Below are 21657 nucleotides of genomic sequence, written 5' to 3'. Positions count from 1 at the left end.
AGAAAGGTTGCCAAGAATAGACAGATCACTGGAGCTATAGGAGCCCTGGTGATGCAATGGGTTAAACCCTTGTGCCGGCAGAACTGAAGACTGAGGACTGAAGGTCAGAGGTTTGAATCCGGGGAGAGCGCAGATGAGCTCCCTCTGTCAGTTCCAGCTCCCCATGCAGGGACATGAGAGAAGCCTCCCACAAGGATGGTAAAACATCAAAATATCAATGTGTTCCCTGGGCAATGTCCTTGCAGATGGCCAATTCTCTCACACCAGAAGTGACTTGCAGTTTCTCAAGTCGCTCCTGACATGAAAAAACAACAACAAAAACCTGGAGCTATCTTTTGCTGCACTGGATTTAGTGCTTTTCTTCTCCCGCCTTTCCACCTAGTCAATATACAAAATGTATTTCATGATTAGAGTATAATATGCCCCAATCAAGTTGCTGTGCAACTAGAAGGAACAACAGTTCGTCTGTATCATTTTCTTCTAGATTAGTTCAAGCCTCAGACCTACGATTCTGCAGCAGAGGAAGGAAGTATAAAAACCACACTGCTTACATAAAAGTGTGTGTATGCGATTGATTATGGATAACAACAGGCAGCAAGATGAGGAAAGTATTACTCACACCCTCGTCTTTTTCTTCCCACATGGATAGGTCAAAGTACACGTGGTGTATTTTGGGTTTATTATCCTCCGCAGTTCCAGATAGTTACAGGTAAGAGTGCAAAGAGCCTGTTTTCCAACAGTGGTTGAAAAAGGCAAAATAAATCTCCAAGTTCTATTGATTTGAGTTAACTCACCTGCATTAGTTGCTCAATTTTATTTACATCTCAGTCCTCACAACCCCCACCCCAGTAATTCCTAACTAGTCATTTCAAAAGAGGAAATTGCACAAAAATGCAAAAAAAAATAATAATCTCAAGAACAAGGGCTTTAGCAAAAAGAAACGAACTCAATGAATATCAACTTTTGAATCAGCAAATCAAATGCCTCCATTGAGAGGTTCAGAAAGAGCACAAGCACAAGGTATCAGTAAATCAAGGTGATGCCACAATGGTTTATGAACAGAGTTCAGGAAGCTGTAGAAACAATAAGTGTTGCTCATATAGGGAATATAAACCCTGAAAAAACAAATTTAAGATGCCACAAAGGTTAGAAATACTACAAAGGTTAGAAAATCAATAGACTGCAGCATTTTATTGTGGGCACCATTTTGTAGAAACAGAAACCAGCCAATTTCTACAATAAAAACAGAAGAAAAAAAGAAAGAAAAAGGAAATAAAATCCCCAAATAAAATGCAGCTATTCCACAAATGTAAATTGACAGGCTGTGCACCATCACTCCTTTACCAGCCCACTTGCCAAAAGTCAATTATTTAACTTGTTAAATAAGAAGCATAGACAGATTGCACTTTCATGTAACAGACAGGGTTGAGCAGCCAACAGGGAAAAGTAAGCTCAAAGACAGTCAGCAATAAAGTCCGGTGAAGCAAACTTGCTTTGCAGAGCTTCCTGATAAGATTTGATGTTGGTAGGGGTGGATTTCTGCATTAAAAAACATTGCAATACGAAACAAAATGAACATGTATTATATTAAGAACTAGCCATCCCCTGCCACATGTTGCTGTGGCCCAGTCTGGTGATCTGGAAAATAAAGTAACGAGAAAGTGTTGGTTTCTAATATATGTAATTTCTTTATGCTTGAGGGTAAACAGTATTTCCTTCTGTTTCTTTTTCAGTGTTGATGTAGAGATTGGGTTGTTGTAGGTTTTCCGGGCTATATGGCCATGTTCTAGAGGCATTTTCTCCTGATGTTTCACCTGCATCTATGGCAAGCATCCTCTGAGGACATGGCCATATGTCGTTGGTAGAGTTCAGAATATAGGTTAACTATAAATCCCAGCAACTAACACTCCCAAATGACAATATCAATTTTTTCAGTGATTGTCACTCCTTGGGTTAGTAGGTGTCTTATGGCCAAATTTGGTGACAATTCGTTCCGTGGTTTTTGAGTTATGTTAATTCCACAAACAAACATTACATTTTTATTTATATAGATTGGCCAGTAAACTATGAATGAACTTTGAAAGGTAGGTGATATAACAAGCCAAAGGGGGAGGGGTGCTAAAAAAAAGTATATGAGGAGGAAGCTTGGCATCCCACTCCATCCTGCTCTCATCAGAGTGGAAATCTGCCCACTCTGACACCAAACAACCTTCAGACAACATTAAACTCAGACTCGCTTTGCATAATTTGACACTCACATCTATAAAACGATAACTACTCCTCAGAACAAAACCCACCATTCCATTATCTCCCATGTAGATCACTTCACTTGATCCAAAATGTTCATTGATCCGAAATGTTCACAGTGGAAGAAAGTAGGCTAAGGTTTTTGAGATTTCTTGGGAGAAGCAGCAGTGGAGACCTATATAATGCAGTTCCAAATTGCATGATGTTTCATGGTTTTAATGATTTTAAATTATAGCTATACTAGCTTAGGGACCCACCAATGCCCAGTTATTTAAAAAGGCATTGTTTGATTTTTGGGTGTTAGGTATTTGCTGTGGGTGAACAACAATTTCCAGAACCATGGGTCAATCTTCTCCAAACCCTGCCAGTATTCAGAGTTGGCCATTTTGGGTCTGCGCGCCAAGTTTGGTTCAGGTATGTCATTGTCTGGCTGTATCAATTTTTTCAGTGATTGTCACTCCTTGGGTTAGTAGGTGTCTTATGAAACCGCTGGGAGAGGTCATCCGGAGTTTTGGAGCTAGGTGCCATCTCTATGCGGATGACACACAGCTCTACTACTCCTTTCCACCTAACTCCAAGGAGGCCTCTTGGGTGCTGGATGAGTGCCTGGCCGCTGTGTCTATCTGGATGAGGAGGAACAAGCTGAAGATCAATCCCGACAAGACAGAGGTCCTTCTGGTCGATCGCAAACCTGACCGGGGTATAGGGTGGCAACCTGTGCTGGACAGGGTTATACTCCCCCTGAAGTCACAGGTCCGCAGTTTGGGAGTCCTCTTGGATTCTACACTCTCGCTTGAGGCTCAGGAGTCAGCGGCGACTGGGAGGGCTTTTGCACAACTGAGACTCGTGCGCCAACTGCGACCGTACCTCGCGAAGGCAGATCTGGCCGGAGTGGTCCATGCCTTGGTCACCTCCAGATTGGATTACTGCAATGCGCTCTACGTGGGGCTGCCCTTGAAGACGGCTCGGAAGCTCCAACTGGTCCAACGATCAGCAGCCAGGATGCTAACGGGGGCCCCTTACAGAGAGAGGTCAACCCTCCTGTTTAAGGAACTCCACTGGCTGCCGTTTATATTCCGAGCCCAATTCAAGGTGCAGGTGCTTACCTACAAAGCCCTGAACGGTTTGGGACCAGCCTACCTGCGTGACCGCATTTCCATCTACGAACCCACGCGTTCTCTTCGGTCATCTGGAGAGGCCCTGCTCGTGATCCCACCAGCGTCGCAGGTGCGCTTGGTGGGGACGTGGGACAGGGCCTTCTCTGTAGTGGCCCCCCAACTCTGGAACACCCTCCCCAAAGACCTTAGACAGGCCCCTTCATTGGTTATTTTCAGAAAGAACTTAAAAACCTGGCTTTTCCGATGCGCCTTCCCAGATTAGGAAACCTCCACTACCGAGTCCCACAAGCACTTTACCAGAACCAATGACTGCTGCACATTGCACATCGCACTTGCCCTAGAAACCCTTTATACACCTCCTGTCAAATCAGCACTTTTAATCCTTGTACCCACCTCTTGGCCCGGCCCAGTTTTATTGTGTTTTAATGTACTGTGCTTGTTGTTTATTTTGCTTTAATTTGTTTTAATTGTTTGATTTGCTTGATTGTATTGCTATGTTGTATTGTTGTGGCTTCGGCCTGTTGTAAGCCGCATCGAATCCTCTGGGAGATGCTAGTGGGGTACAAATAAAGTTTAATAATAATAATAATAATAATAGTACTCTCTGGATAAGACAGAACTACAGCTCTGAGATTCCAAGGGCTATCACCCCCAAACCCTGCCTTTATTCACTGTTGGCCATGTTGGCTTTGTGTACCAAGTTTAGTCCAGATTGGTTGTCAGTTGGGTTTCATGCTCTCTGGATGAGGGTGAACTACAACTTCCAGATTCCCAGGGCAATCACTCAAAATCCCTGCCAGTATCCACAGTTGGCAGTGTTGAGTCTGTTTGCCAAATTTGGTCCAGATCTCTCGTTGGCTGGGTTCAGTGCTCTCTGGATGCAAGTGAACTACAAGGCCAATTTTCACAAACCCCTGCAGTATCTTCAATTGGTCACCCCCCCCCTGGGGTCAGAAAAGTGGTATATAAATATAATAAATAAATAAATACATGATATGGCACTGTAGATCAAGGCTCAGAGAGTTGCCCCCATAATGGCTGACTCTTTCAGCTGCTATCCCTCACTGGGTGAGCATGGAGTGTACGCCAGTATTTTATCTGAAAGAGATCTCAAGCTTTAACTGCAAGAGAAATTGGGTTACTTGGTTGAGATTACATTTTAAAAATTCCAACAAGATAAGTCCTTTCATCAAATATGATCAACCACCTGCCCATAAATACATGCAGTCTCTTTTTTAGTATTTGCAGTCATCCCTCAGAGGAAGAGTTTTGAGACATTTCAGAAGATATGCTTACCTATACACCAAGACTTCTCCCTGAAATTAAGAGCAGTACACCAAAGGTTGTTTCTTACAAGTGCTAATGAAGTGGTAGTTAAGAGTTACAGAGTCAGGATGGTATAGTGGTTAGAACATTGACCGATAAGTCCAGAGACCACAGGTGAACTTCAAAGGAGAGCAAAGGCAACCCACCTCTCAGCAAATGTTGCTAAGAATACTGCTTCTTAAACTGTGAGTTCCAACCCCAAATGGGGTCCCTTTAGCTCAATGCTGGGATGATGAAAAATTTGGCAACAGTAAAAAGTTTTTGAATTTGTAGAAATATGTTCACAACAATATGCAGTGTTTACACCAGACTTTGCAGAAAATGCTTCAGCTGTACTCCACAAATAGAAAAATCAGCCTGTTTAGCAATCCTTAAAAATGCTGATTTATTATCCATAAATGTTGGATTTTATACCTATTTTATATATCTATATAGCTGGGGTCATATAAAAATTTCTTGGACAAAAAGGGGTAATGAGTGGGAAAAGTTTAAGAAGCCATTACCAAGGAAATCCCACAATAGATTCATTTTACGGCTACCAAAAATTAAAAATGACTAAAAGGCAATCAGAAACAACAACATGCTTCAAAGCTTCATATGAACATATCAGCTTAATTCACACAAAATTCCACATTAAACTGCTATCATCAGCCTATACAAGAAAAGATGTTTCAGATTTTCAGTCAATAAATAAGATAAGACTTTGTCGAAGGCTTTCATGGCTGGAATCACTGGGTTGTTGTAGGTTTTTTGGACCATATGGCCATGCTCTAGAAGCATTCTCTCCTGACATTTCAGAGGACTTCACAACCTCTGAGGATGCTTGCCATAGATGCAGGTGAAATGTCAGGAGAGAATGCTCCTAGAACATGGCCATATAGCCCGAAAAACCTACAACAACCAAGATAATATTTATCTTCCAAAAGTTCTGAATTGACAGGGACATTCCAGATTAATCTTTTGTCATCCCACTTTTTCCACTGCCATAAAAATATCCCAGTTTCTCTCTCCTCCTCACATTCCCCCGCTCCCTGTCCTCAGATTACTTAAATTCCTGGAAAGTGAGTCTAAAGTGCAAAGGAAGTTTACACTCAATTCAGCAGAAGGAAAAGGAGAAGAAAGGTTGGGGCTTTGCCTACCTCTAGCCTATAATCTAGAAATCTATGATATGCTCAAGGGTGATGAGTATTTTCCCTTGTCAAAGAACCCTGAAAATTGATGCCATAAAGTGGTCTCTTCCATCCAGAAGACAAATAGAGGCCCCGGTGTGTGTGTGTGTTGGGACAGAGACCGGAAAGAATATAATTAAACTCTCCCCCCCCCCCCCCCGCCCCACGCAAAATGATTTGCTGTCTAACGACTTGTTTACAGTCATTTCTAAATTGACACTGGCGCTGCACTACACTGCTTTAGAATGTAGATAAGGGAGTGCCTGTTAAAGGCTTGTCAATGAATTTTTTAAAAAACGTGTATGTAAAGAACCAGTAGAGTAGGGAGAATCCTGCAATAAAATGTCTTCTTCATGGCCTCTAGACAGTTATCTGAATGTGTTTAAGGATGTAGCTCTCTCCTCCACCTGCTCTCCTTATGAATACAGAGAAGCACTAGACCTAAAAATTGCTTTAAATGCAACGAGTTCATTTCACATTTTCTGCATAGTTTGTGATAAACATTTTACTAGCTCAGTAAAATTGCAAACTTTTTGCTATTTATTAACTTACCTTTTATTATTTCTGAGCTATGAAACATATTCACCTCAGAATACATTGCAATTACAACTGTCTAGGTGCTGTTAAATAAAACATGTACTCCTAGTATCCCAGCTGCAGAAAGTGGAACAATAACTTTTTGGAGTACACATGTATGATGGCTGGAGATTCTAAGGATTGTGTCCTAAAATAATTAACTTTTCTGAGCTCTGTCCTGTTGTACGCACAACAGAAATCAATATGGCCCTGTGCTTAATTTCTACTCCACTCAAGATTTTTCAGCATGCAGAAGCAAAGGAATCTGCACAGAGAGAGAGAGAGAGAGAGAGAGAGAGAGATTCCCCAAGCAAGAACAGCAAAATCTCAAAAAAAATCCCCAGCAAAGCAGAGGGAGGATGCCTGCCATAGATGCAGGCAAAAGGTCAGCAGAGAACATGGCCATACAGCCTAAAAAACCTACAGTAACCCAGAACAGGAAGTGATTTACTGACCAAAACAGATCCAAAACGGAGCCCTCTCCAGTAGAGGCAATATTTTCATGCTTTCATCTACCTCTGCTCCCCACCTCCCACTCCAGTGCCACTTGCATAAGTAATTTCTCCCTGCTGTTCACTTAGTCTAGCTCTGAGAAGAAAAAAACATTTGGAAAAAGCAGATTGGAACATATTTAATATGTCTTGGAGTCAGAGTACTTTTTTATCTGATCAAACATGCTTTGAAATATATTTACAAGGCATTTTGCAAATCTATTTTAGAATCTGATCAGTTTTACTTACGGCATTCTTAGCTTTGGAAACTTCTGAATATCACTTTCAGACATTTTCTGAAACAGAAACACACACATGCAGCATTTTATAATAGTGTCTGTCCGTAATTTATGGTCATACCTGTTGCCTTCTGTGACAAAAATAAAGATTTCTCTGTACCTGTGATATTTTGAATGTGACTATTTAAGTGTAAAGCCCCATCACATCCCCTACTATTTTACCTACTATGTGTTGGAAATAATTTCAAAAGAATAGCCACCTTTTGGAAGTGTTTATTGACAATCTTACCAGAAATCTTTGTCCGGTCATGTTGTATTTCTTGACAACTTTTTCACAATCCTTGAAGTTCAACTACAGGAAAAGAGATATAATTTTGGTTAAGTCCCTCAATATTAAAGTTCTTAAATATTCCTACTACAATAGAATCTTGGTTATCCCACCTCTGCTGTATAATCCGACACCATCATGTGGCCGAAACATTGCACCCTTTGATATGTACTCATGAGAACAGGTGGTTTTCTTTTCTGTGCACAAAAACTGAGAGGAGGAGGAAAGTGCATCTCCAAGGGAAGTGAGGGAAGGGGAGTGAATGGAAAGAGAAAGAGGGATGAGAGGGGAAAAAAGAAGGGAGGGAGGAGGGAAAAAGGAAACACGATGGCTCTCCTTCTCCCTCTCTCTGCTCTTGGCGCACGCAGAGCCTCGCTCTCCTGCTTTGGAGACTTCTCTCCAACTCAGCCTTGTTTCCAAATCAAGGGGGGAGAGGAGAAGGGTTCATGGCTGGAAGGAAGGAAAGGGGGGAGAGAACCCAAGGCAGCGGGCCTGGGCTTGGGAAAGGACTGCAGGGGGTAAGACATAACTGAGTTGGGGCTGTTAGCAGGGTGGGGGGCTGGCTGCCTTCTGTTATTGCTTTCCTGGCTGGGTGGGCAGAGGACCCCCCCTTTCTTCCTGCACACACACACACTGCTCCAGATCCCCCCTCTCGTCTCCTTTTTTTCCTCCCCCCCCCCATTCACATGCTCTCTCTTCTTCCTCCTCCTCCCTCTTTTACCTCTGACAGCCTTGCAGCAACTTGCACTTCTGGCCTCCTCCTCCTTTTCTAACACAAGCAAGGATAATTAGAGGCATAGAATCCTAGAAACTCAAGAAACCCCCTCCCTTAGGAGGCTATCTAGTCCAGCCCTATTCTGCTAGGCAGGAAGGCACAAGCCAAGCCCTCTCAACGCAGAGCCACCCAGCTCCAGATGAGATTCTGGAGGCAGGTTTTCCAGTGTTGCCATTCCTCTATGCTCAATATGGGATTCTAGAGATGGTTAATCTACAGAATATCAGTGTGTTCCCAACTCTGTTCTGATTGTATTTCACACACACATCACACAATAATATACACCTACACACATGTATTATATATCCCAATTATATAACCCAAAGCAAGTGAACTTACAACAATAACTACATAAACAAAGAGCTAATAGCAGCACTATTATCATGCAAGTACATGCCTAAAAGAGCATGAGCTCTTTTTAAAGAGCTGTTAAATCTCTGTTGAAATGAAACTTCTGAGTTATTCAGTCTGAGGCTATTTTACAGACAAATAACCACAAAAAATAAAAAGAGAGGCTTTGGAGTTTCCTGGATAGAACACTGGTTATTGGTTCTTGTCATAGTCATCATGATATGATATATCTTGTATTTCTATTCTAAACTGGGGTGTGGTTTCAGTACCCTCTGTAGATATCAAAATATATGGCTGCTCAAATCCCATTATATATAATGGGGTAATAAAATGATATCCCACTTAGATAAAATGCCAAAATAATGGGGTTTTAAAATATATTTTTGAATTTCTTAAAAAATATTGTCAAGCTGTAGATGGCTAGATCAATGGGCGCAGAATCCCAAGACATGGAGTGCCAACCATCTTTCTCTATTATTTTATTAACTTTTTTGAGGATGCCTTATAAACTGTCACTTTTAATAACATGCTAAATTATTTAATTACTTAGCTTTGAGAACCTATTTAAAAACAGGAAATAGAAAAGAGGAAGCCAGACGCATCTCCCTTGAGTTCAACAGTTTGGGTGGCAGTTCTCAGTTAAGTCCCTCTTCTTTATCTGATCACTGATGAGGACATCCATTACATAATTACCTATCCTGAACATTGCTGTTGTGATCATGGTAGTGAGCTTTCAAGTTGTTTTCAGCTTGTGGCAACCCTAAAGTGAATCTATTCATGGGGTGTTCTTGGGAAGATTTGCATTTGAGGTTGAGAGAGTGTTACTTGCCCAAGGTCACCAAATAGATTCATTTGACTAAATGAAGATTCAAACCCTGGTCTCCTGAGTTGTAGCTCAATGGTCAAACCCCTACAGCACACTGGCTCTCCTATCCTGAATATATCTGTTTCTTATTTGAAACATGGCAAAACCTGATCACTACTAAGGTGGAAGATCATTAAAGAATATCAGGTATTTCTAGGAAAAATCTGTTCAAAATGCTAGAATGGTACAGTGAGTAAAAGTTGACCACACATGACCAAATGGACTAGTGGTTTGGTACTATATTTTAATCTAGTACTAAAGCTCAGTCAATGAAATTGGTTCTTAAAAGTGCACATTGATTCGTTTATATGTTTACATGGATGACAAGATGGCATCTGAAGACATCCTCAGCCACAGAGCTAAATAATAATCCTTCTGCATTGGCTCTGAGGAGTGAATTGAAGGTGGTAATTTCCAAGTAAGTATTTCGATTTCACCTCCCCCCCCCCCCCCAATGAAATTTTCCATCAGCCTCTAAAGCAGTAGTTCTCAGCCTGTGGGTCCCCAGGTGTTTTGGCCTACAACTCCCAAAAATCCAAGCCAGTTTATCAGCTGTTAGGATTTCTGGGAGTTAAAGACCAAAACATGTGGGAATCCACAAGTTAAGAACCACTGTTAATAATCATTCTTACCAAAAGGTAACAAATATCCCTTTTTTTTTCACTGTCTAAACTCAAAGAAGTTTTGATTTTCTACAATGGAACACATTTAGGGACTGAAAGAAAAATTCATTGGAGAAGGGCAGAATTATTATTCGGTGGCAATTCCATCCCCATTTCACCCTCATAGCAATATTTGTGAGCATAAAAAAAAAACAAAAAACAAAAAACAACCCAACTCTACAAATGCTTTAATTATTTCAAGTTTATGGTATAGATCATCCACCAAAGTAACGAAAGCAGTTTTAGTCACCAAAACAATAACAACAACACACAAACATAAGGACTATATATATATATATATATATATTGCCAACACCGGTAGAATAACATCACAATCCATCCCCATTTTTAAATATTGAAATACATAATGAATACATGTCACATATTGTTTCCATAGTGATTTTTATCAATCCCATCTTTACCTCTCCGTTGTGTCTAATAGTTTTACAACCCTCACCTCCTCCCCCGCCCCCACCCTCAGGGGACAGTACTAATCATTATTCATATATTAATTTAATTGAACAATCATGAAAAGAGAATGGTTCAGCTCTTTATATCTTTCTTTTCCTTCGACTTTTTCTATCAGTATTTCCCATTTCTGAACCCAGGTCTTCTTAAATCAGCATGTTGTGTATTTGGCTCTTTTTTCATAGATATAACCCTGAAGCATATAATCTGCTAAATAGTCATACCATTTTTTAACTTCCCACTTTCTATGGTCTTTCCACCCCGAGGCCACAGTTGCTTGGGCGGCTACTATCATGTTACTAACTTGGAGTGGACTGTAAATCAAAGCTGAAATTAAGCCAAATGAATTTATCCAATTTTAATTCTGAAAGTGCAACATTCAGAATTGAGCATTTCATTCGTTTTCCTCCTAATTGTGACTACTTCTCACTATAAATTATGCAGGAAGCTAATCAGCTGCTACAAGGATTTGTATGCTAATGTCAAGTTGTTTCCAATTTGGTTTTAGATCCTATTTTAGAGGTCTTTTGCATGCTTTAGAATTGACTTGGAAAAAAACTTTCCTCGGGAAATGTATACTTTTTTTAAAAGGACCAATCTTGTCAGAATACCTAGGGGGATTCTGGCTATGAGAGATTCCAGTATTATGTGGATGAGCCAGTGGCAGAATAAATAATTTGCCTGCAAAACATCTCTGGTCCTTTCTCCATATTCAATGAAATAATTGGGTACTATGTGATAGTAAAGGTGTTTCTCTGAGATCCCAGAAAATCATTGCCTATCAAAGTGGTGTTGTACAGGAACAAAAGCTCTGGCATGTTTATGTGACTTAACATAAGCAACCTCATGCATGGTGATGTTTGGTTTATAAGCTTGCTATACATCTACATCACTCATAATTTTTTAAAAGTATGCACAGTAAACAATCTAGCCGAAAACTGTGAGAGTATCACACAATCACAAATCAGAAAAGCAATCAGAGTAGACCAAAAACCTCTGACCAAAAACCAACGGTAGCCAAAGTACATCTGTCCAAATGTGGCTGGGTTACAAGTCTCAATATTGATCACCTTTAACTAGAAGGAAGGAAGAAAAAGGAGGCTACCCCTTCTTGGACTGTCTGAACTATTTCTTGATTTAAGTCGTTGACGTGCTGGCTGATACCCAAACAAGGGATGTTCATATTATGTATGTTTTATGTCTTGTATTTTGATATCTTATTTTATATTTTTAAGTGACTATTGTATTTTAACAAGTTGTAAACCGCAATGAGTCGCCGCACAGGCTGAGATATTAGCGGTATACAAGTGTATCAAATAAATAAATAAATAAATAAGGGATGAACTGGAGATGTCACTGCCTTGGTCCTTTCACTATTGGCTGCTACTTCTCGGCGGATGTCAGGTGGTGCAATACCAACTAAATAGTGTAATTTATCCAGTGGTGTAGGGCGCAGACACCCCGTGATAATGCGGCATGTCTCATTAAGAGCCACATCCACTGTTTTAGTGTAGTGAGATGTGTTCCACACTGGGCATGCATACTCAGCAGCAGAGTAGCATAGCACAAGGGCAGATGTCTTCACTGTGTCTGGTTGTGATCCCCAGGTTGTGCCAGTCAGCTTTTGTATGATATTATTTCTAGCACCCACTTTTTGCTTGATATTCAGGCAGTGCTTCTTGTAGGTCAGAGCACGGTCCAGAATGACTCCCAGGTATTTGGGTGTGCTGCAATGCTCCATTGAGATTCCTTTCCAGGTAATCCTCAGAGCTGAAGCAGTGATCCTCTGCCATCAACTTCACTGGACTAGCCACATTGTCTGAATGCCCAATCACCATCTCCCAAAACAGTTACTTTACTCTCAACTAAAGAATGGAAAATTGAATGTTGGTGAATAGCAAACAAGATTTAAAGATGGGTGTGATGGCACACCAGGAAGATCTAATGAAAAACCTAAATGTGTCTGGCTATTTTCCCAGTGACCATCGGTATGCCCTAATTACTATAATTCCCCCAAAATAAAACTCTATAAACAAGATTAAGTTTAACAATAGTTTACTAAATAATCAAGGTAAATTACAACAATGTACAAAGGTGTAGATTGATTATGATGGTATAACTCTGAGGTAACAAATTACTATTTCTATGAGGTATTCTATAAACTATACACTATGGGGGATGATGTAACTATCTATCTATGACAAATATTATCTATCCTTTATTACATATATTATCTATGAACTATCTATCTAACTATCTATAACTATTCTATGGCAAATACAAACTATCTATGAACTCTCTATCTATAGGGCAAGTACATGGCAAATACGTGATTAGGATGGCCTGTTCAAATTGCTAGGCCAGACCAGACACTATCTGGTAACTATCTATAAGCTATGACAAACAAAGAATGGGAAACGAAGTTCTATAACCAGCCCATTCTGGCTCTGCGTCAGAATGGGCTGCACCAACCGAACTCGGCCTCTAGGGGGAACCTAAGCTCTCCCCTAAACTTGGTAAAATGGAACAGTCCAACTGAGAAATAAACAGGCCGAGACATCACAATGGGCTTAAAGCTAACTTTAAAAACTGTGGCATAGATACTGAGAACTGGGAAGCCCTGGCACTGGAGTGTTCTAACTAGAAGTCAGCTGTTACCAGTTGCTGTTGATTTTGAAGAGGCGCGGATGGAAAGTGAAAGGGAAAAACATGTCAAGCCAACACTTATCAGGACCACCTTCCCTCTAGAAATTGATGTCCTCTCTGCAAAATAACGGGCAGATCCAGAATAGGTCTCTACAGTCATGTATGGAGCCACCACCAAAACTCCATAAACCATAGAAAACAATTCAAGGAGATAATGACAATGGCAACAATGATTTTATGCCACTTGATATTGCAAGATCTCTGGCAACATCAATTAAATTTAAATTAATTTAAATGAAAAAATGTGAAACAATGAAGAATTCTACATGCATTAAAACAAGCTTAAGTTAAAATTGCATGTATAAACAGGAAAAATATCACATCATGAAAGCTTTAATTTTAAAAAATAGCATGACAATTAAACAATTTGGTGCCAGAGAAAAAAGGGACAGCATAATTGAGTGCTGCCAAAAAAGCCCTTTTCTATGTCTTTCCATCTCCTTGGGTAGTGTTATATTGGAAGAGATATCTCTTCAAATGCCAAGGTTTCAAGCTCCCCGATTTGGAATTGAACGGCATTGGGAATATGCAGAGGTTACAAAACCCCCTAGATCTCAGCATGATGGAGCTGTTAGTGCTCTTTTCCATTTACTATGCCACTTCTGAAGCTACACAACAGAAGCTATTAATTCTCCACACTTCCGCAATTGTACAAATGTGTTGTATTACCTGAGATTTAAATATCACTACATCTGAGGAAGTGTATTCATATCCACTAAAGCGCATGCTAAAATAAAAAAATCAATTACATTGCCTTCCCCTGCTCCCTGCCTCTTTCTTACACAAGAGCTTAATGAAGTCTTACTATGACATTTGGCTTAATATTGCTGAAACTGGGAATTCTCTGTGTGAAGATGTTACAATTAATTTTTTCAAATGAATGACCTATAGGAAACAGTGAGAGTAGAACATCATTTCTCAAGTTTGTGTGTAAATATGTGGGTCATCAAGTTACTTACTGATGTTTGATGACCTCATGAATCTCACAGAGTATTCTTAGGCATGGAATACTCAGATGTGTTTTGCCATTTCCTTCCTTGAAATATCGCCTTCAGCACCTGCTATTCCTTGGTGGTCCCCCATCTAAGTATAAGCAGAGCTCACTCTGATTCTATTCCAAATTCTGAAGTTTACATTATTTTTTTAAAAATTTTGTCCCTAACAAGAGATAGCAGCATTTGGTCTACACTTCAGGGAATAACCTCTCTAGGGTTATTGTTGAGTTGAGAAAAAGACAGTGCTCTGGTAAAAATGGTGTGGGATCCTTCACATGATTTAGAATCCAGTTTAGAAGTTGTAATGAGGAATGTAATTTAATTTCCATCTTGAAGAAAGCAATGAGAAAATTCAGGAATTTTCTTCCCATTAACAAAAAAATCTTTCAAAATTGTGCAGTTTTCAAAGACTACATGCGGTTTGGCACTTACTGTGCTCTCAAATTGCATATGGTGATTTTGAACTGAGCATTTTCTGAAGATGGAACTGCTATGAAAAATATCATTTTGCCACCAACATATTACTTTCCATTCTCAAAATGACATTTCCTATGCAGAAAGACACCTGTTTTCTGTGCACAATACCATTTATGAATTTTATACAACACAGGTCCACAACTAAACTGTTTGTCAGGACAGAAACAGCATATTATTTACAGAAAACAATGTACACTCTGAAGAATGTTGTTTTACATATTGGATAGGACAAGGAGGGGTGAGAAAACAAGAAATGTTTTCTGCATAAAACCATCCCACTTCGAAAATATTTTTGATTATTTTCAAATATTTTGAAATATTGTTTTCAGTCTATCCTGAGATAGAGAAACAAGTGCTGCTTCTGCCTTCCCACAGAGGCATTAGTATAGTATGCAATTAGCCAAGTTATTTTTGTATCTGATACAGAAAAGTCCAACTAGCACACTTCCCCTTCCCTGGCAGTAAAAAAAAAAACTACCAGAGAACAAGAACAACACAAAAACTGAATAGTCAACAATTTACTACCTAATATCAAACCATCTATCTCAGGAAATTGCCTCAGACTGGATCTATACTGCCATATAATCCAGTTTCAGAATGCAGATTAACTGCATTGAACAATTAATCTGCATTCTGAAAATGGATTATAGGGCAATGTAGATCCAGCCTCACTTCCTCTAAAGACAACTTTGGCCCTGACATTATGCAAACATGTTGAGTTTTTAACGTATCTGATGTTACTTGGCAATATCTTTATAAGGAATATACACATATACATCTGTGGTATCTAGAAGTTAACAGATTGGTTTGGAATGCAAGGCGATCTATATTTTACAGCTAAGGTTTCCTGAAATTTTAATGTTTTCTTTTTTTTAAAAAAAAAAAATCTTTATTGTGAGTTTTTCCTTTCATGACATACACTTACAACAAACAGGTAAAAATGTATACAATACAATCATATTATTTGGAAAGGGGGGAGGGTGATGATGTGAAATAGGGAATGGGCTAGTGTTGGAAGGACAGGACAGTGGGTTACAATGGGGTTACATACAACTATTGAACTTCCTCAAAGGTTCTGCAGGGTTTCAAAAAAACTTGTCTTTCTTACTCTTTTTTAATTCTGCTAGTCACCTTCCCTAGTCTCTAGAACAATATTTTTTCTCTGTTTTAAGTAAAGTCTTAACGGATGCCAGTCAATCCTTCTTTTCTTGCTGGTGTCATATATCATATTCGCTAGTGAGTCCATTCCACTAGTGAAATTTTAATGTTTTCAACCCAAATTTTAATGTTTTTAACATGGAGCCTAGTTGGTCATCCCATGTGGTCTTTATGCTACTGCAAACAGCTGCTTTCTTGCTATTTAAAATTAGGGTGGATGGCCATCTGCAGGGGCGATTTGAATGCAATATTAGGGTGGATGGCCATCTGCAGGGGTGATTTGAATGCAATATTCCTGCTTCTTGGCAGGGGGTTGGACTGGATGGCCCTTGAGGTCTCTTCCAACTCTTTGATTCTATGATTCTATGAGGGTGAAATCTTATATATATATATACTATATTTATATACCGCTTTCCTCAGCCCTCGGGCAACTCAAAGTGGTTTACAGTAGCAAAAATTCAATGCTCAAAACATTATAGAACAGTTAAAAACAATCATTACAAAATAAATAAAACATATCTCTTTGGTGTCTCTTAATCTTTGACAAACATTTGCTATTTTTTACCCAGTGACTGGTATCTGGGTATTAAACTCCTCTCCCTGTCTGTATGGAAGAGTAAAGCAATCTAGTCTTTATCTATAATAGTTTTTCCAGACCTATATTAGATAGGACAAGAAGGTTCTGAGAAAATATGAAATGAAGAATGGATTGCACTCTAAACTGGTGGTATATGCATAAGGCAAAGTTTCCTGAATTTCAGTGATTCTACTTTCCCTTCCTCTAACTGTTTTGGAAGATCTTATATCCCTCAATATGGGAGATCAGGGCAAGCAAAAAAAAAAAAAAGAAGTGGGAAAACCCATTACTCTGAGAGTCCAGGGTGTTATTTTATAGGACTACAGCTCCCTAAATCTCTTGGACTTTGAGAAACCAAGTAAGCCATTCTGGAAGAATTTTTTTCAGTTTTTACATCTGATGATCTGGGCTTTATATAACAAAAGCTTATGCTACAAATTTCCTTTTCCCAGTTAGTTTCAGAAGTGCTACCAGATTTCTTTATGAATTTCTATAATAAAACTAACATAACTATCTCGTTGTGCCACTAAAAAGATTTAAGACTTCCAACAAATGAAAAGGAGAAAAGACTTAGTTTAAGACAGGAGGCTAGAAACCATTTTCTAAAAAATTTATCACATTCAGAAAACGTTGCAAATTATGTCAAAAATGAAACTAACTTCTAAAGTTATGAAAGCAAAAGCCCACAAGTGGAAATAATAAGGAGTGGGGTAAAAATCGAACTGCTGAAATGAAGTGAAACTCACCTTCTTAAAGTAGTCTGCCAAGTCATCTGGGGACCACCGGACCACCTCAGAGCGATAGGGAGTGTATCGAGAATCCATTTAGGTTCCAGTTACAGACGTATTCATGCCAGTCAAACCAACCCAGTCACAGGACTCGCCTCAGTAGCAACCAAAAGTAGTAGATACACTTAATGCCTACAGTTTGGCTTTCTTCAGAACTGTGAATAAACTGAAGGCAGCAACTTCTTCCGGTGTGAACCAAACCGTTTGGCTTCTTTCTCAGAAAACCTGTCGCTAGTTAGTCAGCTTTACCACTTCCTTCTTGTGGATCTAAATATGTAAACAAGGAAACAGAGCAGCTCAATCCCACAGTTGCAAAAAAAGATGGTTGATAATGGAGAGGAGGAAATGATATAGTTAGGTAAGGCTATTTTCTGCACAAGATTTGAAAGAAAGCTGGTGGTCAACACTTTCAGAAGCCAGTACACTAGAGCAAAATGGTGAAGTCCCTTAGCTGGTAGAAGGGGGACAGCACCAGCCTGCCAGGACTTTGGGTTTCTGTTTTTAAAAAATCACTAGAAAGATAAAAGCAACCAATATGAACCACCAGTAAGGGAGAAAAAAGTAGAAAATATATAGAAATTGAACAGTTCGTTCAAATATATGATCACTTGTTTTCCAATGTGCATTGTATATAGAACTTTTACATGGAAATAGGGTACAGACCACACACGCACACACAGAAATGCTGAGAAAAATTTATTTGAAACAGACTTTTAAACTGGGTCTGAACTTACATCACGAATTCAGGTATGCCAGATGTATTACAAATAATTGTGCCTTATCATATATTCTTAAAGCATAACTGGCTTACATAAACTTATGCATATCCATAGAAAAGTGTCATCTATATGAACACCAGGGAAATTTAATTCCAGGGGAATGGATACAGTAGGGATAAGAAACTGTTCTGAGTGTGTTCCTGGGATTGACCCACACATGACATGACATCACTTCTTGTTTGACATTGGGCTATTGGTGGAGCAGGGGGGTAAAATAAGCAAACTGTGATGTTTAGAAAGTATCACTAAAGAAAATTGGCCAGGGACAGGATTTGACTAACAACAAATGTACTAGAAAGAAGTAGGATTATTTGGAGAATGGTTAAATATCTGCCAGTCTCACTCTTGCTTCTCTCTGTGTGCACTGTGTGAATTCAGCCGTTGCACTGTTCTCTGGTAATGTGGCTCACAAGTGAAAACAATGCAGCCTTTTTCAGATAATAGAAAGATTTTGTAAAAATAGAAAAAGCTTAAAAGCATGCTTCCCAAGTGTTGGGAACCCTAATAATAATCCATTTTTAAGCAATCAAGTCTCCTTAATGAAAATTAGGTGGGATTATTTTGATAGACTATCGGTGTGCTTAGTTTTTGCCTTCACTTACAAGGAAAGAGACTGGAGTATATCCTTTGAAGCAATCTGATCTAATTGGGTTGACACATCTTTCAAAGGTTGACTCAAGCAACCAAAAGAATTATGGCTTACATCTTTTCAAATACAAACATTGAGCTGGAAGGCGTTGCAGAGGAGATAATCTCCAATTCCCCAGGCAGTGCAGGAACTGTAACTAGACCATTTCCAGCATCACTTGTCCAGCCTCTTTTTGAAGATGTAAAGTGAAACTGATTCCATTACCTTTCTAGGAAATTGATTCCATTGCCAAATTTTGTTCCAATGTTTAATCAAAATAGATAGTCCTGTAGCATTGGGACCTTTTCACATGGCCCTTTCGGACCTTGTCATTGCACCAGCAATTGCCAGTTAAAGGGAAGGTGTGCAGGGTGGCATGTGGCACTCTGTGCACCCTCCCCCCTCCCCTCATCACATCCCCTCATCAGATGATAGAAAAGGTAGCAACACACATTGCTCCGCTGCTCTTTCTGCTATCACATGGCAAAAAGGGGAGGAAAGTGCAGGTAGTTCAGTTGGAGCTATGCAAACTACACTTTCCTCCCCAGAGTGGAGAAAAAAAGCACCTTTAGGTGTTTCTCCGTGCATCATGTTATGGTGCATGGCAGGCCCCATCCTTGCCATGATTAAAAGTGGCAAAACAGGGCAAAATCATCCTATCCTCTGGGACACTAGAGAACAAACTTGATCCCTCCTTTCTGTGGGTGCCCTTTTAATATTAAAATGATGCAATCACTCCATCTTGTCTTTTACTCCATCTGAATGAAAATTGGAAATTAGTCAAAAAACAAAACTATTGGGAGAGAATGTGCTGATCAAATGAAAACAAACTGAATGAAGAAACATCAAATGTTTTTCTATGGCATACTGCAGAAAAGAGGCATTTCCAAATGTGGTAAGCAAATATCTTAAAAGGATGCTGGAATGGGATTATTAGTAAAGCCAGGCATTTTTAATGTATCTTCACCATCAATTACAGTCTGGTTCCTTGTAAGATATGATTAATTGAGATTGCTTTGATTATTTTGCTATGTTTTGTTTGGATTGTGTTATTTATGCCTTTTCTGTTAACTGTAATTACAAAAATGACTTAAGGTCTATAAACTGTATGACTATAATTTGCTTTTGCTTTTTTTTTTTTAAAAGCAAAATACAATTGTTTTACTTACATGGTTTCTTTTTATTCCAAATAAACATAGAACTCATGTAATTCTGTAGGGAAAGAAATTAAAGCACACTCTCTATATTACCACAAGAGTGCAGCCAAACTCAATTTTTCACATATACATTTGGGATTTGTTCACAACCTTTTCTAGGTGGAGGTTAGGATGAAAATGTGCAAAAGCAATGCAATGTTAATATAAAACAAAAATACTACTGCTTCCAAAAGCTAGGACAAAACAAATTCAAGGAAGTACTTCAAAGAATTGAGAACTGCAAGGAGAAGACTGTTCTCCATTTCCACCCTTGTACAGGCTTTTTCAAATGTTATAATGCTCCTGGTCATATCAGCTGTGGAATTCTACAAACTATAATGTTTTAAATTTTAATTTTACAAAACTCTATTCATACACCTTCTAAAATATGAATTAATGATTGGGAAGCAGCAATAGTGGGGGTTCACATCTGTGGAATATCTGCCAGAAATAAGGCCAGTGGCACCATAGATAGTGCTTGTTTGCATTGCACAGAAGGAGGCACCATAAATCCCTTTCCAACACCTTTTACCATGACAGCCCTATGATAAAACAATGAAGAAGGAAACAAGAGATAGTGCTAGAAAATTATACTCACAGCTTGGAAGGCACTCAACTAACTTCTGGAATTATCAACTTTAAAGAGCGCTGTGGTTAATGATGCAACTGGACTCAAGTCAGAAAGATTTTCTGTTAACTGATGTGCTAAGAAGTGAAAGGAAATTCCAAAACTGCACAACACATATTATAGGAGTATGAAATGTGGGAAACGTGAATCAGCAGCAGCTAGACATAGTAAAACAAGAAATGAAAGATATAAACATTGCGATACTTGGGATGAGTGAGCAAAAGTGGGCAGGAATTGGACATTTTACATCAGATAATTGCATAGCTTTACTCAGAAAATGGAAATATAAGACAAAATTGTTATTATTAATTTATTTACTTCATTTCTATCTTGCTTTTTTCATCCCTCGGGGGACCCAGAGCACTATACAGCAGTCATCTAGGCAAAAATTCAATGCCTCATTATACAAACTATATAAAACATAACATAAAATCACTAGCCACAATAGACATATAAATACAATGTAAAACATAATAACCCCACACACAATTAACTGCTTCATTTCTAACTGTGGTGTGATAAGATGTTAAACTGCATTTCTGTCACTCGTCAAACTTGCACAGTGGTGTTTCTCAAGTCTCTTGGTCAAGTAGCAGCATTACAGTCTATCATTATAATAGCAACATCACGAGACACCCTACTAGGCCCTCAACTTCCCCTGTCATGATCTTAAGATCTTCTTTGGCTCTCTTGGATAGTGCTGTGTGACTGGGCCCCCAGCAACATCATCCTTTTATCCCCCAGCAGGTGTTTCTGCTGGGCCTTGCTTCAGCCAGGCAGTCAGGGCCTGAGTCTGTAAGGAGCCAGTCACCAGGAACTCAGGTCAAAGGCAGCCTGCAGTAAACAGACACTGCCTCTTCCTCCAAGCTCCCTGCTGCTGATGTTCTTTGGCTCTCTTGGATGGTGCTGTGTCATGGGGTGAAATGCATAGTGAGAAGAGATGCAGCAAAAGTTGTCAAAGAATATAATGCAAAGTATGACCAAATAGTATCAATACAATTTCAGGAAAACCTGAATTGATATGATTTAAATATAATCCAAGTTTGTGTTCCATCTTCAGATGCTGAAAAAGAAATTTAAAAGAATGTGTACTAGAATCCAGAAAGAAAT

At 39.2% G+C, this 21657-nt stretch overlaps 1 protein-coding gene across 1 annotated transcript in view; it reads right to left on the bottom strand.

Moving 5' to 3' along the window:
• LCP2 (lymphocyte cytosolic protein 2) overlaps positions 1-20615 on the bottom strand; it is a 47698-nt gene extending 27083 nt beyond the window's left edge. The window contains exons 1-4 of the mRNA XM_060765030.2: positions 20518-20615; positions 17275-17583; positions 7456-7518; positions 7177-7223 (exon numbers count right to left, since the gene is read on the bottom strand). Coding sequence (XP_060621013.2) covers positions 7177-7223; positions 7456-7518; positions 17275-17352 — 188 coding nt within the window. The 5' untranslated portion in view covers positions 17353-17583; positions 20518-20615. The remainder of the gene's footprint in view (positions 1-7176; positions 7224-7455; positions 7519-17274; positions 17584-20517) is intronic.
• Positions 20616-21657: the final 1042 nt, after the last annotated feature.

This window comes from Anolis sagrei, chromosome 2, assembly GCF_037176765.1.
Source record: "Anolis sagrei isolate rAnoSag1 chromosome 2, rAnoSag1.mat, whole genome shotgun sequence".
NCBI classification, from domain to species: Eukaryota; Metazoa; Chordata; class Lepidosauria; order Squamata; family Dactyloidae; genus Anolis; species Anolis sagrei.
The sequence above is the reverse complement of the archived record's forward strand: the minus strand, read 5'-3'. Positions and strand labels throughout refer to the sequence as shown.